Below are 24316 nucleotides of genomic sequence, written 5' to 3'. Positions count from 1 at the left end.
ATCCCAGGTAGCACCTCCCTCCTCATGACCGCAGATAACCAGCAGAGACTTGGTGCTCTTTTGTCTCCCACTGACTTCAAGGTTAAAGGCAACATGGCTGAATATGCCGTTCATCGTGGGAGGATAGCTGCTAAGGTCAAGGGTGACACATGGTACATCCCTCCCCCGCTGCGTGGCCCATGTTTGATTTCCCATTAGTATCGACCATCGAGCTTATTCCACTTGGATTGAAAATACTGTGCGTCAACAAAGCCTGTATCTGTTGGCATGGAGTAAACATTAAGGTTATTTATTAAAGAGAAATTCTTGTCCTTTGCATCAAAAGAAATACCAAGGAGATGGTGTCCCCTGCTGTGCTTCCTGTAAGTAACCTTTGAAAATGTCTGAGTGAACCAGGACTGTAATAATAAATATAAGGCTACTATAAGAAGGTGTTATGTCAACTAGACAAATGTCTTTAAAAATCTGTATAAAGTCTGCAGGTTTCTTTCCCATTTTTCTGAACTGTTCACTCCTGGTGAAAATTTTAAGACTCAAATCTGCATGTAAAGATATATCCAATTACAGCACCTTGGCCAGGTCCTTCCTATAAGCCTTGCCTTTGACATAGTGACACATAGTAGCAGATTCTTATGGTATTAGTGTAAAGTTGCAGCTGAGACTGCCTTTGATCGCACCAGCAGACTACACAGCTTTACGTTTCTACATTCTTACCAGTTTTTCTCTTCCTCTCTACAGTTTTTGTTACATTTTACTATAATGTCAGGATTTTGGGTTCGTTACCCAACCATAGTTATCATATTCTTAAACATTCTTGAACCATATACTGTTGGAGTCAGTTGATCAGTGGATGTGACTATCAAAGACAGCCTCTGTGTGTGTGTGTGTGTGTGTGTGTGTCCACCACTACCCTGAACTATTGATGCAATTCAGGATGGATGCGTGCTTTCATGTTGTTTACACCAAATTCTGACTCTACCATCTGAATATTGCAGCAGAAATTGAGACTCATCAAGGCGGGCAGTCTTTTTCCACTCTTCTGTTGTCCAATTTTGGTGAGCCTGTCAGTTATAGCCTCAGTTTTCTGTTCTTAGCTAATAGGAGATGCACCATGTGTGGTTTTCTATTGCTGTAGCCATTCTACTTCTACTTCTACTTCTACTACATTCTACTTCAAGCTTCGATGGATTGTACATTCAGAGATGCTCTTGGCTGTTAGAGTGGTTATTTAAGGTACTGTTGCACTCAGAGCAGCAGGGCAACATGAAATGTCTGCCCAGAGAACTGCTCTTCACTTGATATTTTCTTTGTAAAGCCTAGAGATGGTTGTGTGGGAAAGTCCCAGCAGATCAGCAGTTTCTGAAATACTTAGACCAGCCCATCTGGTACTAATAATTATGGTATGTTCAAAGTTAAATCACATTTCTTCCCCATTCTGATGTTTGGCTTGAACTTCAGTAGGTCATCTTGATATGTCTGCGTGCCTAAATACTTGATTATATATAATACATAATTCATGAGCAGTCTCTTGGTATCTTGTTTATAGCTGTATTTATAAATGTTTAGGTTATGTTATATTTTAAAGGTATAGTATGTAAAATATCACCACTAGATGCCAGTAGATTGCAGATTGCAGTTAACTGAATTCTGTTTTCTTACCCCTCCCAATTCAAGTGCATAATCATAGCTTCAGTGGTCCCTGTAGGACAAATAACTCTGGCTTCTGTTCATCTGTAATGACTGTAGGCTGTCAATTCGCTGTTTACCTCAGCTGGTGTTCACATGTATTTACTCTGGAGGAGGCTGTAAAACTTTGTGAAAGGAGTCCGAGTCAGTGAGTGAAGTTTTCTCTCAGTAAGCGCTGCTGTTTTTGTTGTTTTTTTTTTTTTTTCTTTTCTTTTTTAACCTGTCCTGTCCGGCAGCTTTTGCAAGCAAAATTATGGCTTGCATGCTCTGTTGTGCCAAACACATTTGGTTTGCCAAGAGGAGCTCTATATAGCCTCATTTTGTTCTGTTTATCGCCTTCCTTCCTTTCTTTAATTATTGGCACCGGTATAATATAGCTCCACTATACCAGAGCTTACAGGCGGGGAGGGTTTTTTTGCCCCTGTTAGCTGCTGTTAGCCACCGTTTGTGAAATTTTCTTTGAGGTTGGTGTTGATTGTTGGACTCAGACACTGAATAAAAAAAATAAAATCTCATATGATGTTAGAATCAAACTGTTTATTTTTATTATTTTTTTAAGGACATTCAAACCTAACATTAGCTGGCATAATGCTAGCTTATAATCAGCAGTGTTTGAAGTATTATAATAGTATTTATGATACTCATTTTACTTTTTTCATTTTAAAGCAAAAACAAATTTTAATTTAAAAAAATTTTTTTCTCAGTTTTCATTTATCATGACACCCTTTGCTTCATTTGATAAACAAAAAAAAATTAATACTGCTAACATTATTTGGTAGACTTTATTAAGTGATTTATGGTATGGAAATGGAGAGAAAATATAAGTGTAGAGAGGAAAAACATGCAACACAAGACAATAATGGAACCAAGGATGCTGTAGCTCAGAAACCAGGGTGCTCCGTTAAACTTCTGCTGACCCTGCTAAATGATTGATAATCAGATAATAAATATCCCCACTGTACTGTGAAATCAGTCAGCAGAATCTTCAGTGCACTTGGTTACCATCCTTACTCTAATCCATCAGTGTGGTTTTGAGATCAGATGAGTAGGAACTTCAGCATAAACGTGTTGACAAATATGTGTCCAGTAAGGAGGAATGTGCAGGAACAGAAAGTGGCTCCTTGCACTGCTTTACAGCCTGTTTGGCTTCCTGCTGTGCTCAGTTTGTAACCAAGCAAGGTGTGAAACTTCATCTTTAACCTGCTTCCCCTGTTTCACTAAGTGCTTCAATTAGTTGATGTCAATGTGTTTTGTCAGCTTGAACCTTGTGTTTATGCTTGGGCATGCACGTCCTCCTCCCAAGTGCCAGAGGCACAGTTGAAGGGGAGGCTAATTTGGGTGTGAGGGCTGGGAACGGAGGGCGGGGGCAGCATTGTTGAACGCCAGTGAAAATAGGACTATCATTTCCACTCAGATAACCCCTAGCTGTCATTGGACCACAAGCCAAGCGGTGACCCCAGGGGCTTGAACTCTTGCTGGTCATGTGACCAGGCAGTAAAGTGACCAGTGGTGTTGCTGGTCTTTCTGTGGTCAGAGAGGGGCAGGCTGTCGAGGAAAGAGGCTGCTGGGGGAGAGAACAGAGAGAAAGGGCAGAGAAAGAAATAGAGAGCAATGTGGAGAGCAGGCCCAGTGGCTTTTTTCTTTAGCATAGTCCATGCTTGAATGGGGTCCAGGCAGTCTGGGAGAAGCATGAAATGGATACATGGGAAGGTAAGGAAGAATTGTTTTCTTTTTTCAATGAGCCTCACTTAAAGGTAGCATAACTACATGTGAATTTGACAGGAGTGTGTAATTGAGCTTTACTTAATATTTTTTTTTTGTAGAGCTTGATCCTAGAAGGGAGATTTATGTGCTTTTCTTTTCATATAAGGTATTTATGATCAACATGGCTTTATATATATATATATATATATATATATTTCTGAATTTGAGATAACATCTCATTGGCTTGAAAGTGATGAATAAACACAATGAAAATATATGTTGCATGTGTGCAGGTTGATGAAATGAATGCTACATTGCCTTTAGATTTGCGCTGCAGTTGACAGGATGAGCCCTTTGTGCTGTAATTAGTTAATGATTTTTAGGCCAGGCTAATGAGCAAAGAGAAATTCCAGCTTCTGGGTGATCAGTACCTTCTGGCACTTTGTTTATATGGGTGTTATGACGTAGCTCGCTGCTGCAGTGGATTGCACAGTGCACCTCCATATGTGTTGCTCTCTGATATGCTGCTGTTGGTTAGTAAGCAGCATTATTCAGCATTTTTTCTTAATTTCTTTTTTGGCATTTATGCAAATTATGTTAGGTCGTGGGACAAGAATAAAATTTAAAAAACAATCAACTTCTTTTTGGCAGTTTTCACACTTTAATTTCACCCACCAGACCACCAAGCTGCTCCTCCCTCCTTCCCTCCATCCCCTTGTATTGCAGGAATTTGGAATGTGATCCTTTCTTACTATTAATATAAAACCCACATGGCAATGCAGAGGGACTCACCAGAGAACTCTTGTCTTGCTGTGTTGTTTAGTTGTACAGTTTTTCATCTCAACTTGCTAAACATTTGCACTTGGTGGACTTTGAAAGACACGGTGAGACTGCATTTTCTGGCCCTTCAATTGATGTTTTCCTTTAAGGACTTTGGTTTGGCATGTGGAGGAGCCATGCTACTGTACTGATCCCCTCCCCCTCTTGTTAATCCCCTCAGCCTTGTTGGTTTGCGCTGAATGAGGGTTAAATGGTACTGCTGCACCTCAACATGAATGCCTTCTGTTTTCATGTTGTTGTGTGTGTGAGGAGGATTGTATTAAGCCCAAACTAATCATGAGGGAGAGCAAGAGAAACCAAGCACAAGAGGTTGTTTATGTGGATGAAGGGGACAGAGGCTGTGTGAAGATCAATAGTAACAGTGGGGGGAGGTCAGGGACTCCTGTGACTCTGTAATGCTCGCCTATACATAGCTAAAGGCGCTGCTCATTGCAGTCACAGCTTTTTCCCTAATTTCACTGAAATATATCCAACCATCTTTTCCTGGCCATGTAAAACCAAACTGTCAGCTCCATCACGCTGTGGATCTTTGTTTTTTTTAAGGGTGTGTTATTTCAACTGCCCCTGCACCCTTCCCCCGGGACAAACACGCACACACACACACACACACACACACACATTCAAACAGGATAGAACTTATCTGATGATTTGCAAATGTAGTTTTTGCCTTGGGGATTATTTGCAAAGAGAGACATGTTTGCTTCACATAAGATGAGGCAAACCACACCCCAGATTTTTAATGCAAGCAAATTTACAATGTTTTGGTTCCTTGTATATATTATATATGAGCGGGAGTTCATCCCACTGTCTCCAGAAGGTCCCATTTTCTAATACATAGGAGATTTAGCATTCAGTAACAGCGCTTTTATGTAAGTGTGTGTCACAAAACATGGGCTGTAAAACTTCCCCATGGCTCACATCAGCATGAACTGGCAATTGACCTGACATAAAAAAAAAAAAGTGAGCTCAGGCCCAAAACAAGCTGAGGTTTAAGGCTCTGCAAAGAGAGAAGGAACAAGGTGCAGACTTCACGGTGATCAGGTTACTGCTGGCCCATCTATGGATAGGGCTTGGGCTAAAGCAGGGGTCGGAAACCCACGGCTCCGGAGCCGCATGCGGCTCATTCAGGCTTAATCTGCGGCTCTGTGCGGCTCGCGGAAGTATCCAATTGAAGTGCATTTTATTGTTGTCAGTTTGGTTTTTGTTGTAGTTTTAAATCGGAACATCATTGTGATCTTGAAATAATAAAATAAAATTATTTTATTTATCTATTTATTTATTTTCGTTTCTCAATATATGTGTCACTCGCGGTAGCCGGTAGCCGCTACCGGCTACCGCTAGTATTTGCGGCTCTCACTGTTTTGTTTTCCGTGGAAACCGGGTTCAAATGGCTCTTTCCGGATTAGAGGTTGCCGACCCCTGGGCTAAAGGAATGTCCACCAGAAAAACTGTAATACCACAATAATTGTGTGAGACCTTTTTTTGAACTGTAACATCCTCTTGTTTTGGAAAATGTTCAGTACCCTTTATTCCTCTAGTGCATTTCCAGCTACTTTTTCACAACAGCTCTTGAACTCATCAGTGAGAGAAAAAAATCATTGCCTTAATATAAGGAATACTAATGATAGCATCAATATAAGGAAAAATAAAGATGGATCAGTAGAAGGACTCGCAAATGTCAAATATAAGAGATTAAGGGAAATGTTCACAGGATGGAACGTCCATGCTATTCTTTGTTATTCATGACAGTTAATGGATATTAACTATAAAGGAAATGGACATAAAGGAGCTTGTAGGGCAATTTCACTTTGGCTCACCTTCTATAAGGAAGGATTGACTGTTCTGTTGTTTTTGAGCAGAAAGCTGATGAAATAACCTTGTGAAAAGTCTAATTTCCAGCTGCATACTAAAGCCCAGATATTGAACAGGGTACACCAGTGCATTGGCTGGTATCAGCCTTTTTCACTGCACTAGCACAATGACAGATAAGTTGACTACTTAATTCCACTGTCTAAATGTTCAAAGATGGTATAAAGAAATGTTGAAAGACTTTTTCTCATGGCACAAAGGACGAATAAAATATTTGGTACTGGTATGTCCTCAGTATTAATTCTTTGTGAACCTTAAAGCTTATTATCACAGTAACCTAATCCTAATTGCTAAAATATGGCATTTCATATCTGTTTTGCTTCTGTTTTTATTACTAATACTACTAGTACTACAAAAAACAAACACACATTTTACCCTTTTGGCACACTTTTTATATAGATTTTTTAAATTAAGTTCTTAATATTCACCACATCACTGGTGACCCAGGATTAGGGTTAGGTTTTGTTTGTGCCACGTGCTAAATAATTTTCAGAAACTAGAATATGTTACATTTCAAACAAAGACTCATATATTACAATTTTTCTGTTTTTTCATTTGGATGTTCTAATAGGCAAAAGATTCTATAGAAAGAATTGTTCAACAAACCCAAACCCTACCCTTAGATGGGTTACCAGTGACCTTGTGCTTAAGTTGGTAAGTTATTTTTAAAAATGTATGGTATTGTCTCAGCAATTTCCAGCTTTTTACTAATATGCAAAGATGTTCTTTAGTGTAAGACCCATGCGCCAACACACTCCACATGGAGGCACAAGACCTTATTTGGAATTAACATTTACTAAATAAACATATCAAATGTCTTTTCAGATGAAAACAAAACTGAGACAATGAGTCAGACTCCCAAACCACTTTCCCACATAATTTAACAGAGTGGCATTACATGTTCCCGACATTAGCATAACATTAATATGTAGCCTATCTTTGGTGTGGTATTACTTAATGCTAATGATTTAGCCTCTAAGTGTGGGTGTATATTATCAAGACAGAAATGTCAACAGGTCACTATTGTTCTCGTTGATGAGCCCAATCTGCAACTGCATGCACATTGCTTTTAAGATTAGCATCACACTGTGGGCTGCTAGGAATGTTGGATCAGAGTCCCAGAGGGTCTTCACATACCTTTAACCTCTGTGAATGTGGCTGTGTACATTCCTGTCATAGTCATGGGGGAGATCCTCCACTCCTTCAGGCCCCAGGTAAGCAAGATAAGCTTGAGAAAGAGAACAGATATGAAGAGGAAAAAGATAGGCTGAGACACAGGGAAGGAGGGACCGTGTCAGCAGCGGAAAAGTACAGCAGATTCCTGCAACCCCCGATCCCTGTCTCAGCTGGGCATGATTGTGATGGAAAGCCCGAGACAAAAACCTGAAGAGAAAACCCCTTCTTTGGCAGGCACTGCTCTGTCAGCCTCTCAAAAGGCTGCTTTACACTATACATCAGCCTTTGTGTGCATGGGATGTGGACAAAAGGGAGATTTGGCCACGATACATCTCTGTTCTCAGCATGATGCAGCTCAGAGAGGGTCAAAGAGACAGTGGAACCTGGGCACCTTCCTGCAGGAATCTCACTCAAAAAGCTGTTCTTACATTCAGCCCATTTGCTCAAATTCTTTATATTTCCACATGGCTAGCAGGGAACACTTGGCTGACTTACAGTGAACATTTCCTGTAACATATTGGGAGCAGTAGCGAAATACGGGTGGTGTCTGTTGAACACTGACGTGAACGGGGGTTAAAATGCTTGACTTGCATCTCCTGGTTTGTGTTAAACTTTGGAATGAAACCCAGGCTGACCCCTGGGAAACAATGTAGCCTTTAATGAGCCCTGGGGGGTTGGGATGACTGTGTTTGGCACAGAACATTGGGGGTTCTTCTTGCAACCAAGAAGAGAGAGAGAGAGGGTGGAGTTCAAGATGAAGCAGTGTTTTTATGACTCCTTATCGTCACCTCGGGGGGAAATTTATCGTCACCTCTCCTTTTATGACCTTGTGATAGAGTGGTAACCTGAACATTTCTGAAAAGAGCCTTTGAGGGAATGAGGAATATTACACTTAAACTGCAGAATGTTTCCTCTCTTCTTTGTGAATCTCTTTGTGCCTTTTATCGACAACCATTTGTCTGATTTACCTCAAAAACAGTAAGGTTATTCGTATTAGGCATGGACTCAGTCTATGTACATAATATAGATAATCGCAGAGTTTCTGACTTCACAGTTGATGTCAAAGTCCACCGATATCACCTATTCAGATATGAGTCTATTGAGTGATCGGGGCAGATCCAAGATATCAGATTTTCAACTGTGATGTTTACCTTTGTTGATGCTAACATGGTAAATGGTAAATAGACACTTTTCTACATTACTTGAGCACTCAAAGCATTTTACACAACATGCTTCATTCACCCATGCATACAAGCACTTTTTTTCTACGCCCAAGTCTACCTAACATGTACACTCCAATGAATGCATTGGAGAGCAACTTGGGGTTCAGTAGCTATTAGCTTTTTAGTATTTAAAAAAAATCATCTTGCCCAAGGATACTTTGGCAAGCAGACTGGAGCAGCCAAGGATCGAATCACCTGCCCTCTGATTAGTAGATGACTTGCTCCACCTCCAGAGCTACAGCTGCCACACTTAAAAGCACCAATGTCAAACTTTCAGGCACATCCTACATCCTACATTTCCCAAACTGCAACAAGTAACATCTTGTGTAAGCCCCCTTCTTCCACTGCCATAGTCTGTGACACAGAACTTGTGTTAACTTCTTAACATCCACCAGGTCATGAGTGAACCACTTAAAAGTAGGATTATGTTGCATTGTAACCACAAATATATAAAAAAAACTTTCACAAACTAGAAGACTTTACCATTCAAATCAGCTTTTACACACATTTTGGCCATTTATTTCATTGTAAATTTTCCATTTAGGTATTCCATCCATCCATCCATCCCCTTGTAAATTACTTCACAGTGGGCCATGGACACATTTAATGAATCACTGGTCTAGAACAGTCACCTTACACCTATATCATGCCAACTCCTGGTACCTGGAGAGTACCTACTCTTTACATAGAACCTAAAAACAAGTGTTGACATAGAGAGAACATGGACTTTCCTACAAGTGAGAATATTCCTACAGAACAGTAGCACTCTTAGTTTGATTGTTTATCAGGATACGATTAAAAGCTGAGGTCATCATGTCTAGGCACTGTGTGATCTTTTCAAGCAATTGTAAATAGACAACAGGAAAACAACTGAGACAAAGCAAAAATCAAACAACTCCTCTTAATGAAAACATGGCAATCTACAAAAATGAAAGTTTTTCAAGATAAAATTTACATAAAAAAATGTCTTTTGTCAGTTAAAAATATATAACAAGCTAAATACTGAATGTTTTCTATAAAAACTGTTCAGACAGATTCTGTGTAAAATATAAATCCTTAATAAAGTTCAATAAAGGTCCTCAGACTTTCTCAAAGCTTTTTTGTTTGTTCTTCAGTATATTTTAGGCCACATTTACACAAGAGCATTTCCGATTAAAACAGGTGTCGTTTTGCCGTTTTTGTTTTCAAAAAGTAACCCGTTCACATTTCAAACATTTCAAAAACAATCTCTGTTTACATGGAAACGCAAGATGTTGAAAATGCTGCAGTTTCTATTGTCCGTTTACACAGAAACGGAGGCCGGAGCATTTCAAAAATGCTCCACTCTGTAGCCCGTTTCCAAAAAGTATAGTTTTCACTCCATTCTTGTGTAAACGGGAGGCCGAAACACATCAAAACTTGACCATTTTCATCTGGAAATGTTCTCGTGTAAACGGGGCCCTAGTGAACATGTGATATAATCCACTGTGTAACTTTTGGTCTGTGAGTTTTTTGTTTTTGTTTTGTTTTGTTTTTAAAAAAAAAACAATGCTATTTTTAGTATTTAATTTTTTTTTGATTAAAATAGTTTTCTCTTGGATACAAAGCAGGTAGAAATGACTTTGGTTCAAGTAGAATTTCTTTTGAGGTAATTTTCTCACAGGTCACTCTAACCTCTTCCCAAAATGTTTGAATGTCCCAACCATGAAACAGTGTTCATTTAGCTCATGTGCATTTACTACATATGCCTGGTTATTTTTGTTACAGTAGACAATACAGTTGAATATGATTTAACCTGACAGGAGTTACATGGGTTTGCACAAGAAACCTCTTTTCCTTATATAAAGAAACATAGAACATATTTATTTAGTTTATGGGTGAACTTTATGATAGAAAGTGTCAGCATTACAGTTTGGCATTCACTTGCAGTAATTCCTATTTTTTTCCCACATGCTTTTACTTTGGAAGGCAAATTTTTTTTGTACCTATTGCTATTATACCTCTGTGCCTGCCTTAATGCCTTAACTTGAGACTTGACCAGTGCGGGAAGAGTTCAGTGAGATGACAGAAATGTCAGGGTCAACAATTATATTTAGAAATGTCATGAATATTTAACTCCAGTCATCTCCTGGCAGGAGGAGGAGAAGTGATACGACGTGACATGCTGAGATCAAGTGTGTGAAGGTGTGAATCAGCCTGTTTTATATGGTGGCCATGCACTTGAAAGAGAGGGTGATAGATTTGGCAAATAAGCCTGAATGAAGGCAGCTAATAGCTATTGTGTTTTTAGCTCAGTGAAGGAAGTTGGGTGTTTCACGTGGGGTGACCAGTGAAATATATGGTTTTAATGTGTTCTCTGAATGGGTGCGTGGGCTGACAAATGGCTGGCTGAGGAAGTGAGGACACAACCTGCCATTTATTTGATGTACCACATTTTATGATGCCACATACAGTAGAGGGATTTTTTTTTTTTTTTTTAGCTGAATGTACTTCTGCTGTTAGAAGTGCACATTATTCATTCTTCATCTTCATGAAGGTGTCGCTCTGCTTTATTCTAAAGCTTATCAGCTGCAAAGCTTTTTCTTCTCAGGCTGCAGCTGAAGCTCAGTTCACACTAAGAAGTCTCACCCAGCCTGAAGTGTATTCAGCACTAGTATTCCTTAAAAATACATTCCAAGGTTTCATATAGTATGAATCTAGTGGGGATTCAGTGATCCAAGTTCCAATATGAAACAGATACTTGGCTTTGGGTATGTGCTGATATGAACACCAGTCAGATACCAGGGTCAAATTAATAAGCTGTGTTCTTCACTGTGAGACTGGGGCCTGGTTTACACCTGTTTTCAAAAGGTAGCATTTTAGCTGTTTACACTTTATTGTTTTCACCTGTAAATGTTCTCGCGTAAATAGGTAGTCATTGTTTTATGGGTATTTTAAAACAAAATGGAACGAATAAATACAACCAAAAATATGAATGTACTGAATTAGCATTTTTAAAGCTAATGGGACCGAGATAAATAAAATCTTGCCTATTGTTAATTTTTATGCTTATGCTAGTTTCTCTGTTCTCTGCTCTCTGAGTGTATTTCCTCATGCATGTGGAGTATAGCAGACAGAGCTGAAGTCAAATATTAAAGTTGTTACCTTAAGTGTAATAAAAGCTTAGCAATAAGTGTTAACATATGGGGCCTCATTCAAAGTATGTACGCACAAATCTGAGTGCAAACCATCCGCACAAATGTTTTGTACTCGGATCTGTGATTTATTAATATTTTTGTACCTGAATATAGAGAAATGGGCATGGGACAGATCACAAAAGTATTGCATAATGTAAAGCATTAGTTAGACTGATTCTGGTTCACTAACATATGCGCGGTGGTACAATCAAAATAGGCTGGTGCGCGTGTTTCATAAATTGAATGGCAATTTTATGTACACACTTTTTTTTTTCTTTTTGCACATAGTGAGAACTACACAAATATTAGTGAATGAGGCCCATTGAGATTGACAGCAGGGAGAGCGAGAAGCTGACAGGAACAACATATCCCATCATTGTTTGAGACTTTCAGTTGTCCATAGTTTGCTGTAAGAAATGCAAAACTATAGCAAACAAACCAGAAAAGCAGATGGTGTTTTAGGTGCTTACTTATTGCTGTTGGTGTCCTCCATACTATGTTGTTTTGTCACCTTGCAACAGGTGCACTGCTGCTGACAACATGGAACTGACTTGAAAAGATCTTCCCTTTGTCACGACAAATATCCAATCAAATATCAATTTGTTGCATCACTGGTGCATGCCTAATTAATTAAAAGCTAATTGGGGTAGGACTTTGTTTTAAAGTAACCTCTTTAATGAACCACTGCTCCATCCGGGAACACTCACTCAGAGTGCATTAGCTCAGCTCGTTGGCCACAAAAGAGGAGGAGAGTTAATAAAACTCATAGGGCCATTATAGCTCCATTAACAGGTGATATTTCAGGTTGAATTTGTAGTAGTATTAGTAGTAGTAATTCATAGGAGTGTGTGTTCACAGTGGCTCTCTCAGGAGTATACAACCATTCACACTATGGGCAATTTGGAATCACCAGTAAAGCTAACCCTACTAAGTGCTTATCTTTGGACTGCGGAAGAAACCGGAGTACACAGAGAAAACCTACACAAACATGCAAACTCCACACAAAAGGGTCCCGGCCAAGGTGGATTCGAACCCATGACTTGCTGTGAGGTTACAGTACTAACCACCGTGCTGCCCTTATGTTGTTTTTTGGTAATTATTTTTAAAAGTGTCCTGTCCACTGCAGCCAGTTATTTTATGCTTCTTGTTTTTTGTTGTTTGTGGCATTCTTCCTTTGAGGTGAATTATCTTTACATTTCAAACTAACCTTTCAACCAATCAGCATTCCAGAGGGGACTTGGTGTTGGCTTATTGGAGGACTGCACGCAAACGGTTCTCAGTATTCTGAGTTTACTGAATTCTAATAATCTTTTTTTCTGTACATTCAGACAACCGGAAAAAGTGACTGACACCTAAAGTGAAAGTAAAGCCGTTTTCAGGCTCATACAAAGCATTAAATGGTTTAAGCGAGGAACCTGCCTGCATAGAGCATGGACTACAAAGGACTAATTCATTCAATATCCAACATCACATGAACTTTGTACTGTAGAGCATGCAGCTTAAAGACCGGCTAATGTCCAGTTCAACTGCTTCCTGATATTTGTGATCTCACATACATGCCTGTTGAGTAGAAAAATTCAGGGCATGTATGAAAATGGCTTAACTTTTCTAGACATCATCTGAATGAATTAAGTGAAAACGCAAATATTCAACACAGTTGGCCAAAACTGGTAATCTTAGGAAAAATAATGAGGGAGATTGTCATTTTATACAGCAGACGATTACTCAAGAACATAATCTTAAAAGATTACTCTATTAAAATAGATTATATTTTATTTCTTTTGAAACTAACCATCGCTATGAAACATTGTCACATTGCTTGCTCTAAAGAAAATTACTGACTTTATAAAATGAGTCAGTAGCGGGAGATGTTTCTCTGACTGGTAGGGCTTTCTCTCAAGAGTCGATTTAACCTGTTCACCGTATAGAGTTAATCACCAAAATAGTTAAATTCTAATCCCAGAATGGGCTCACCGTGTGACAGCCCATTGTCTCGGTACAGTATAGCTGCCCCTGCGGTCTTCAGCAGGCAGCAAACTTAAACCTCACACTATTTAAATGGTAATCTGTCTCTGGGCTTTAGAAGTCCTCTATTCACCATTCTGGGAGAGGCTTTATGCCATATGCCCCCCCCCCCCCCCCCCCCCCCCCCCCCCTTCCCCCTCCAATTCCTTCTAATTACTTTTAGTACATGAACCCAGAAGCCCGCTTAGGCAGGCCCCTCCCGTCTCTCTGGGAGGCTTAGCTCGCACCTCAATCACATATCTCTTTCTGATGAGCTGCCCCTTCAAATTATACACACACAAAAGTTTAATCCCACTCATTTGAATAATAAAGATTATGTTACTGTGGTCTGTTTATTGTCAAAACAGTGCGCCTTCTAATCAGGGAGGCATGACTGGGTCAACCATTTACAACAGCCACAAATATCAGGTTTCCTCGTGTCCCATGAGGTAAACAGCAACACCTCACTATGTATGTGTGTTTTCTGCTCTTCTGTTGATTTAACCACACCCACAACAGGTTCAAAAGTCATGTTTTTTAGTGTGTGAATGTGATTTTTGTCAAGTACATAGATGGATTTAATGTTAATTCTCAACAGTCTCTTCTGACTTAATCTTCCCAGGATAAAGTAGTACACTTCATTTGATCAGTACCAACTAATTTTGTGATTATTCCAAAATTAGCTGCTTTTTTTTTATATATATAATTTTTAATCTTTGTCTTAACTATGGGGTTTAGCAGGTAATAGCTTTGATTCTGGCAAACAGACACTAATAGTTTAGTCTAATAAAACCTATCCTTATATACACATCTCCTTTGGTGGGGTTTAAATCCTGGGTCTAAAAAAAACTTCACATAAAATTGGGGTGTGATTGTTTGTCTGTGTATGTTTGACAGTTTTTGAGCAGTCCTATAGTGGGACCAAGGCTTCAACTGCACAATTATGCAGTTAGAAGCATTTGAAAGAAGGGGACAAATTGCACATTAAGTAAATAAATGTACAGCAACAATCTATTGGCTTTCTCAGCACAGACTCCCATAGGAGGGTGAAGGTACCTGTCTGTACACTACCAGTCAAAAGCTTGGAATTCTTTTTTTATTAGAATATCACAGCCACTGGCCAAAACAGAAAGCTGGGCTGAGAGTAAACTTGGTAACACAACATCTTGGGTTGTGGTAAAACAGTGGTGTTGAAATTTCCTGAAGCTTAAACTGTTACCTCAACAGACAGAAAAACCAAGTTTTTAGTTTTTTAGTTTAAAATGTGTAAAACTGAAGTCAGTGCTATATATCAAAGATGGACATAGCTTCAGGATCTGAAAATCTAGGGCAGTTAGGAAGGGGTATCACAGCTGAGAAAGCACCTTAAATTCCAGTCTTTCCAATGGCTGCAGGGAGTGACTTTGGTTGTAAAAAGAACCATTGTTGTACTGAAGTTTATAACAAAATGGCCCTGTGCCCCTTTGCATTATGATTCAGTAAATACTGTCCGTATGAGTTTATGGTCTCAGTCGCTAAATTTCAAGTCTCATTGAATATAACATTATTATTATTTATTTTGGATTACGGTCCTATTTGGGTCAAAAAAGAGAATAAAGTAGAAAGGCCACTTGTGCATACAAAGCCCATTCATCAGCACCAGCATCATGTCAGTGATCAGCTGTGGGTGTGGGTGAGTGTGCCCAAACTATTGACTGGTACTGTAGTGCTAAACAATACAGCTTGCAGTCAATCTATTTTCATCAATAATTTCTTCTGACTGGTAACAGGGTTCTAGCCAGCGGTTGATCGCCTGGCGCTGCACCACGCTGAGGTCGTCTTGCACCGGGCTGAGAATTTCACCGGTTCGCTATCGGAACATTTCGCTATCACTGCAATTAGCAAGCAGGTGCGCACCCTGCACCCTCTGCCCCATCGCTGGTACCAGACTGATTTGGTTTCTCTGGCTAGATCACTGCACTAAGAAGAAGAAGAAGAAACAGCCTTTATTGTCCCACAGAGGGGAAATTTGGGTGTAACAGCAGCCGCAGTTATTATAAATATAAATAAAGATATAATAATTTACACTATTAAGAAAAGAATATATATAAAATCAACAAACAATATTAACCTTAATACTACTAATAATAATAACACTATATACAATGTACATGATGTGCCTGTGTGTTGAACCTTAACAGGCCGGACTATTTACAGTATATTATATATTATCCTACATTGTGTAGGCTATTGTGGTTTTTGTTGGGAGCAGTGATGGTTATAAAGTCTTACAGCTGCTGGGAGGAAGGATCTGCGGTAACGCTCCTTTGTGCATTTAGGATGCAGCAGTCTGTCACTGAAGGAGCTCTCCAGCTCAGCAACAGTTTCATGCATGGGATGGGAGACCTTGTCCATCAGTGATGTTATTTTGGTCAGAGTCCTTCTGTCTCCCACCACCTGCACTGAGTCGAGAGGACATCCTAGGACAGAGCTGGCTTTCCTGATGAGCTTGTCTATCCTCTTCCTCTCAGCTGTAGACAAGCTGCTGCTCCAACATACTGCTGCATAGAAGATGGCTGATGCCACCACAGAGTCATAGAAGGTCTTCAGGAGTGTCCCCTGCACTCCAAAAGACCTCAGCCTTCTCAGCAGGTAGAGTCTGCTCTGACCCTTCCTGTAGAGCGCATCAGTGTTATGAGTCCAGTCCAGTTTATTGTTTAGGTGAACACCCAGGTACTTATAAGAGTCCACTATCTCAATGTCCACTCCCTGGATGTTCACCGGTGTCCGTGTGGTGGGTCTGCGCCTGCGGAAATCCACCACCAGCTCCTTGGTTTTAGCGGCGTTGATCAGGAGGTGGTTCCGCTGGCACCAGTCCACAAAGTCCTGAGTCCACTGTCTGTACTCTGAGTCATCCTCACCTGTGATGAGGCCAACTATGGCAGAGTCGTCAGAGAACTTCTGCTATAGTATTATTTTACCGCAATTTGCAATTTACCACTGGGGACGCCCAGTTTTGTTCACACTGTGCATGACAGTCCTGTTCACGCTTGATTTCGTGTGGCTACGGAAAGCTAAATGGCGACCAGCATGAAAGCAAGGGGGAAGAAGTGGAAAAGGGGAGCACAAATGACAAGTTAGAGCTTTCTAGTAAACATAAATTCCCAGGAGCTCAGTGTTGCCAACTTAGTGACTTTGCTCCAAATGACTCAATAAAATGTTTTTTAAAATTAATACAAAAAGCTTGATGCTCTCATTAGGAAAAGGCACAGTATGAGGAGTAGTGTTTTGATGGACTTGATGGTGTTTTGTTGGTCACGGGCCGAGGTCAACACTTTGCCTCATAATGCCGATGTGTTGACCAGGAACGAATATTTTGAAAGTTTGTGACCAAACTGATCTCGTCTTACATTTTATGGCACTGCAGAAAGAAAATTTCTAGGAAGTCAGTTATTCTCTATCAAAGGTTCACGATTATGCAAGAAAATACATGTTTTATTTTGTTTTTCAAAAATGTGACACAATCAGCAAAAAGGTACATCTCTAAAGATCATTTTGAGCTATATTTTATTAGAATTTGTTGCAATTTACTTCAAAACCACAAAGAGTACAGCCATGAAACGTGGCATATGTGTTCTTTACTCATCAAAGATGTGCAACACAATATTCACATTCCTGGATGTTTAGTACCCTTTGTACACTTTGGTTGTATTTATCGAAGCGGAGTGTAAACAACAGGGAAGATTTCAGGTTGTTAATGCTTTGATAATATATGCTAATGATATGCAGCCTCTTTCTCATGCCTGATTGGCTTAGTCTATCAAATTGTGCTGTGTGATTGGCTACACCTAATTGACCATTATTGACTGAAATGGAGAAAGTGGGGATTCCCCATATCAAGCAGTTGACCTAGGTCCCTGAACAGCTGGCGGTAGCTAGATGGTAAGAAACTGGGGAATCCCAAATTTCTCGGTAAAGAGCCCGTCTCTTTCTAGTAACATCATCTCTTGGCTGCAGCCTCCTTGATTAGCCGGTGATGCCAACCTCTGATTAGCTGAGTATTATCAGTTGGTCATGGACGACTCATGGCCATAAATAGTACAGACTATGACTCATCATTGAGCAATATTAAAGCCATACCTACTGCTCAGCAATATTGGCTCAAATGTAAACAACATGGTTGCATTACAATTATAGTGATGTTATGCATAATGCATTGATATCAGCAGATTTTGTACTATGGGTGCATTATGTAGTAATATTTCTGTACACATGAGTATGATGTGAATACCTTCTAAGTATGCATTATGTCTGGCTTATTGTTACAATTATATAAATAGAATGGCATTGTATAGTATACACCCTTGTACAAGAGTGTAGTATCTTTCTCCACTTTGTTTACCATGGAAAATTTTTTGTCTGTTCTAGGATGTGGTTACCAAAATGTATTTGTAGAAATGTGAAAGATAATCACAGAACATCAGTCTTTTGAGTTTCTTTTGCTTTATTTTCACCATCAATGAGCAGGAGTTTTCAGAAGAAAAACACTAAAAAACCTTCCGTATCTCTGATCTGCCAGTCATCAAACAGCAAAAGCCAGGTGTTATCCATCGGAGTTTAGGACCAACACTGAGCTGAAACAGTGAATTAACCTTAGACTGGCATTCAGAAGGTGAAAAGAAATACCAGTACAGCTGGATAAGGGTGTTCTTTGGTGTCTACTTTATGTTTAGAAATAGGGGTGGCTGTGGCTCAAGAGGTAGAGCAGGTCAGGAGGTAGAGCAGGTGATTCAATCCCTCAGTGCTTCAGTCTGCATGCCAAAGTATCCTCAGGCAAGATACTGAACCCCGAGTTGTTTCTGATTCGTTCACTGGAGTGTGGATGTGTGTGAATGTTAAATAGAAAGCACTTAGATGTAGAAAGCTCTTGTACAAAAGTGTGTGTGAATGGGTTGATTAGATATGCTGTGTAAAGTGCTTTGAGTGCTCATATAGAGTAGAAAAGACCCAATCCATTTATTTATTTACTTGTGTATGGCATAGACCATACAGGGAAAATGAATAAGTAAATCAATTTCAGTTATTTTTTATATTTTAGGAATAATAATTTGATTATCAGGATCTTTAGCTGTAGGTACTGTAGGTGCAGTGAATGTTAAAATGCTATTCACTGCAATATACCGGGCATTCATTGCTTAGATTCAACGTACTGCTGATGAAGTCAAAAGTTTGGACACACTCCACCCATGTGTGTCCAAAATTTTGACTGCATTCCTAGTTTGATTTGTGAATCCATTTACTTATTTTTCTTTTTAAATCACATTTTTTTTTAATTTTGAAGCTCTTTTTTAAAATTCAGAATTTGAAATAAAAAAATTTTTTTGTGAAGTTTTCATTCAGCGTTTAGTGTTTTTTTTTTTTTTTTCCCTGGGAATCAGTTTTCCATTTGAAGTATTTATTAAAGGATTGATAGTTAATTTAATTCCTTGTTTTATTATCCATTAAACTGTGAAATAATTAATTACTTTATTAATGTCTAAATAAATAAAATAAATTAAAAAGTAATGTGTAAATGAAAAGTAATTTGTACAATTCATTGTTGAATCACGGTCCTCCATAGAGCGGGGTGGAGAACAGCTTCTTGGTGTACAGCTGTGTGATGAAGCTTAACACAGTGAAAAGCAGAACATGTAGCTTAATTCTCAGCTTCCTCAGTGAGATTCATTATGTACATTATGTGGCCTGGAGGTAGATGGGGGGGGATTAAGAAAAGATTTTCTGCAGCTTCCTGAGATTGCTGTCTTTACAGTTTGAGAGCACCTCTGTGATTAGCAAAGTGTAGCTTCACAAGGATGGTCCTCTGTGGGATCTGTCTCTCTTTGATCCTTCATATGCTGTATTTCTCCTGTACATCCGCGTGTCTTCTCAAATCATTGTGTGAGACTTGGGTTCGTTTCCCTTCTTACTGTCTTAATATCTTTCATGGTCAGCCGGCTGCCACATCTGTCTGTCTTTCAACTTTTGTTTAACATCCATTTTATTCTGGATATCCAGTTTTGTGCAAATATGTGTGAACCCACTCCCCTCACGTGTTCCAAATTTAAACCCTCCCTTACTTCTTTCCTAACAACTTTTCATAGTTTAGAGCAATCATCAAAAAGTGTGCGCTCTTTAAGAACAGAAGGTGAAGGTTAATGATTGAGGGAGTGCCTGTGTGGAACACCAGTGCTAAGACAGTACTGTTGGGGTTTTTTAAAGGGTACCACAGGTGCAAGGTGGAATAGTACTGTCACATAGTTTACCTGGAGCCAATTTTGTGAAGTATGATATTTTACAGTCAGGTGTCTTCCTGCTGCCTCCACTTTCACAAAATGAGAGTTAGAGCTTTGGCTAACCCTTTGGATTAGCCAGTACTTGGCTAGCACTTAAACGCCAACCGCCCCATGAGTTCAATTAATATTTTGTGCCTTCAGGGAGGTTTTTGCTCACACGGCTTTTTTTATGCTGTAGATAAATTAGAGTGAGGAAGTGGATGGACATGGTTCTAAAGTCTCTCCTGTCTCCAACCCCCTTCCATCTGCAGATGATCCAGCTGACCAACGTACTTGCCTTATCTGTGGGGATCGCGCCACAGGCCTGCACTATGGCATCATCTCCTGTGAGGGTTGCAAAGGCTTCTTCAAACGAAGCATCTGCAACAAGCGCGTGTACCGCTGCAGCCGCGACAAGAACTGTGAGATGTCGCGCAAGCAGCGCAACCGCTGCCAGTACTGCCGCCTGCTCAAGTGCCTTCAGATGGGGATGAACCGTAAAGGTAAAGTGTATGCATCAAGCCACAGAAATAGAAGTTTGCCTGATAAGAAATATCTGACCTGTCCGGTCATGGTAACCGTTAATAAACACAATTTTTTAAAGGAAAATAAATCCACATCCATTTATTTTAATTTACTAATGGAATAAATTTAAATAAATGAAGAAAAGTACAAAGTCCACCAAAAAATCATAGATATACAGTGAAGTATGAGTTTAACAGATTTTTTTTTCAGTCATAGATTATTTTATTACATACAGTACGCTATCAACCACAACATTTAAACCACTGGCAGGTGAAGTGATCGTCAGCAACATGACACCGATCATCTTGTCATAGTGCGGTGCTCTGCTGGGAAACGCTGGGTCTTGGCATTCGTGTGGACTTGCTGTAGACAGAGCACTTCCACTGCTCAAAGAAATGCTCAAGAACAACTAGAAGAGTGCAAGAAAGAGCCCCACAACAAGCCTGAGGCCCCACCCTGCAATCTTCCAGACCCAAAGGATTGTCTCAAAATGTCCCAGTGCCACAGCTGTTCCCTACCCATGCTCAGATACATCAGGGTAGTTTTGATGGCTTGAACATTCCATCTATCCATCCATTTTCTTAACCAATTTAGAGTTGCAGATGGCTCAAGCCTATCCCAGCAGGTATAACCTGGACAGATCCCCAGTCCATCACAGGGCCAACACAGAGAGATGCACTCATTTACAGCTGCGGCCAGTTTAGAATCACCAATCAACCTAACATGCAGACTCTGAACAGGAAGGCCCCATCTGGCTGCTGGAGTTGAACCCAGGACCTTGTTGCTGTGAGGTGACAATGCTAACCACTTTACCACCATGCCACCCAGGGTTCAGGGGTTTTCCTACACAGTATTAAACAACTAGTTTTAATCTTATGGATGATCATGTGTATTTCTGTAATTCAATTAGGTTTTAATTATATAACGCCAAATCACAACAGTTTCCTCATGGCGCTTAAACACTTCAGTGTAGGTGTAGTGGGGCAGCCTGTGGTTTAATTTGCCCTAGTTTATGCAAGTCATTAATCTGTATATTTGCATTCAGCAAATATACAACAGAAATACTGCAAGTAGATTACAGGACATGAAAAGATGAGTTTGGTAATTAATAGTTTTTGTAACTAATAATTCATCATAAAGTATATATGGACTCTGAAGCCTGCTGAGACATTTGCTCCAGCTTACAGTCAGGTTCAGGGCTGGACTGGCAATCGGGCGTACCGGGCATTTGCCCGGTGGGCCGACAGTCCTCAAGGGCCGATGCCGTTGGATTTTTTTTTCCTTCCCTTTTTTTCTTTCCTAAGAGGCCCACAGTTTAGAGGGGGCGGCCCATTGGCCCATCTTCAATATAGACAGTGGACAGAACCAATCAGGATATAGGATGAAACCAGCCACACCCTTTCTCTGCGTGGTGAAGAACACTGAAACTACTCCCGCTAGTAGTTTCAGTGTTGAGCGCATGTGTTAAAGGAGAGGCAATATGGAGAAACAGAAGTGGCAGAAAGGAGGTGCGAAGAAATTGAAGAGTGTCACTGTAGATGCTACAAAATGTGTAAAGATCACAGACATGTTCGCAGCTGTAGCCTCCACATCCTCTGTAACAGTAATGCTGCAGCAACAGCAGGCTGTAGGCAGAGCCAGCCAGAGGCATAGGTGACATATGCGGCTGCATAGGGCCCCCTGACCACCAGGGGCCCCCCAAGCTCACCCACATTTGTCATGAAACTTTTTTGGTTTGTTTTAATTTTTTACAAATGCCACTTTCCTAAAAGAAAGAAGAGACTATTCTAACTGTCCAGATTTGTACACTTGTAACAACACTAATTTAATGAGTAGGCTACACTCTAATATTTCTGTCTCAGACTGAGGCTAAAAAGCTAATTCATGCATCTGTTACTTCTAGGCTGGACTATTGTAATTCATTATTATCAGGCTGTCTTAAAAGCTCCCTGAAAAGCCTTCAGCTGATCCAAAATGCTGCAGCTAGAGTACTGACAGGGACTAGAAAGAGACAGCAGATTTCTCCTATATTGCCTTCTTTTCATTGGCTCATAATACCGTATCACCCCAATAGAGCACTTTGCTCTCAGACTGCTGGCTTACTTGTGGTTCCTAGGATACTTAAGAGTAGGATGGGAGGCAGAGCCTTCAGCTTTCAGGCCCCTCTTCTGTGGAACCAGCTCCCAGCTTGGATTCAGGAGACAGACACCCTCTCTATTTTTAAGATTAGGATGAACGATGGGTTTTCTCTGTAATTACTGTGGGGTCTTTACCTTACACTATAAAGTGCCTTGAGATGTCTGTTTGTTGTGAGTTGGCACTGTATAAATAAAATGTAATTGAATTGAAAAATTGAATTGAAAAGGCTGAAACTGTAATATATCCTAAAAAAAAAAAAAAAAAAAAAAAAAATCAACTTTAACCCTCCAGCATTAATAACTATTAAGTTCAGGGAACAATGAAGTGGTATGAAGGGGGCCCCAAATCACATATATTGCTTAGGTCCCCTTCAAGGCTTGGGCAGTCTCTGCTGTAGGTGAAGACAGCAGCAGTGTGATGAGCAATGGCGATTGATTAGTATCAATATTTATTTACATTTGCATACTTCCCCAAATCTGGCAGCCATGGCACCTTAATCTGATAAAATAGCAAACGGTCAAGGCCGAGAAGTGTCGGATGAGCAGCAAGTGTCCATTTTAGGCTGCATCATAGCATTTTAGATATTTAGGTTAAAGGTGTGTTGAAAGGCTGCACAGTAGTTTTTGTAGCCTCTGTGCTGCTTAAACATGTTTTAAAAAGCCCTCAAGCAGGTGAAATAACAGATTTTAAAAACTAAACGATACGTCAAAGCTTTGCAATTTAAGCATTACTAAAGTAAGTTTAAAAAAAAAAAGTATAAAAGTATTATTAGCAAAAGGTATGCCCACACTGAATAAGAGTAAAACAGTGTCAAATGCTTCAAAGACATAGTTGCGGGCTGGTCTAAGCCAAAAATGCCAGGGCCGATTTTTTTGTCCCAGTCCAGCCCTGGTCAGGTTTTGTATTCCAAAGCAATATCCAGTTACTCTTCTCCAATAAAGGCCCATTTCTGTCCACAGGTAGAGTGTTTAGAAGAAAAAAAATAAGAATCAGACTATTTAGACCACAAGGGAGTTTATTTCTCACTTAAAGCATGAACACAAAGTAATGTGTGCTACATTGGCAAGAGAGCACCAAATTATGGTTAAGCTCATTAACATTCAGAGATGAATAATTTAACCTGCAGTAACTGGTGACCGTAAGGTGACAGATATCAGCTTAACATCTTAAGGTTTAAATAGATGCACCTCGTAATATTTAGCTGCTTCTTTTTTACTTTACGTTTATGCTTCTACTGCTCTTTCGGGCAGTTTTTTATGTGTGTAAAAATGGTCCTAGCTTAGAATCCTAGCTGCTAGCTTTATTTGTGAATGTGTCTTTTAATCCATAAAAAAAAATCTACACTGACTTCTTTTGTGGATAAAAATACAAAATAAATTAAAGCCGCAAGCGGCGATGAGCGGGCCCTCGCACCCGGCGCGCGTCGACCCCTGGCGCGCTCCAGCCAAGCCGCGCGTCGACCCGTGGCACGCTCCAGCCGAACCGCGCTCGGAGGTTCTCGCAGACGAGAGAGTAGCTGGCTCACCCGGCTGCTGACGGCTCAGCAGGCTAGCCGTACTTCGCGTCGATCGTCTCCCGCTTCCACTAGGTGGCGTCGGTGAGTGCCCACTAATTAATATGTCACAATGCTCTATGTAATGCCTGCAGCCATCAATGAAACTGTAATGACCATAGGATGATGAGTATCAGTGTCCTACTGATTTCC

At 40.1% G+C, this 24316-nt stretch overlaps 1 protein-coding gene across 1 annotated transcript in view; it reads left to right on the top strand.

The window, feature by feature from the left end:
- The first annotated feature begins 3141 nt into the window (after nt 1–3141).
- Nucleotides 3142–24316, top strand: part of nr6a1a (nuclear receptor subfamily 6, group A, member 1a) — a 51404-nt gene continuing 30229 nt past the window's right edge. Inside the window, exons 1-2 of the mRNA XM_030723801.1 lie at nt 3142–3396; nt 20220–20450. Coding sequence (XP_030579661.1) covers nt 3381–3396; nt 20220–20450 — 247 coding nt within the window. The 5' untranslated portion in view covers nt 3142–3380. The remainder of the gene's footprint in view (nt 3397–20219; nt 20451–24316) is intronic.

The sequence above is a fragment of the Archocentrus centrarchus genome, unplaced genomic scaffold (assembly GCF_007364275.1).
Source record: "Archocentrus centrarchus isolate MPI-CPG fArcCen1 unplaced genomic scaffold, fArcCen1 scaffold_27_ctg1, whole genome shotgun sequence".
Taxonomy (NCBI): domain Eukaryota; kingdom Metazoa; phylum Chordata; class Actinopteri; order Cichliformes; family Cichlidae; genus Archocentrus; species Archocentrus centrarchus.
This window is presented reverse-complemented; position numbering and strand designations above follow the sequence as displayed.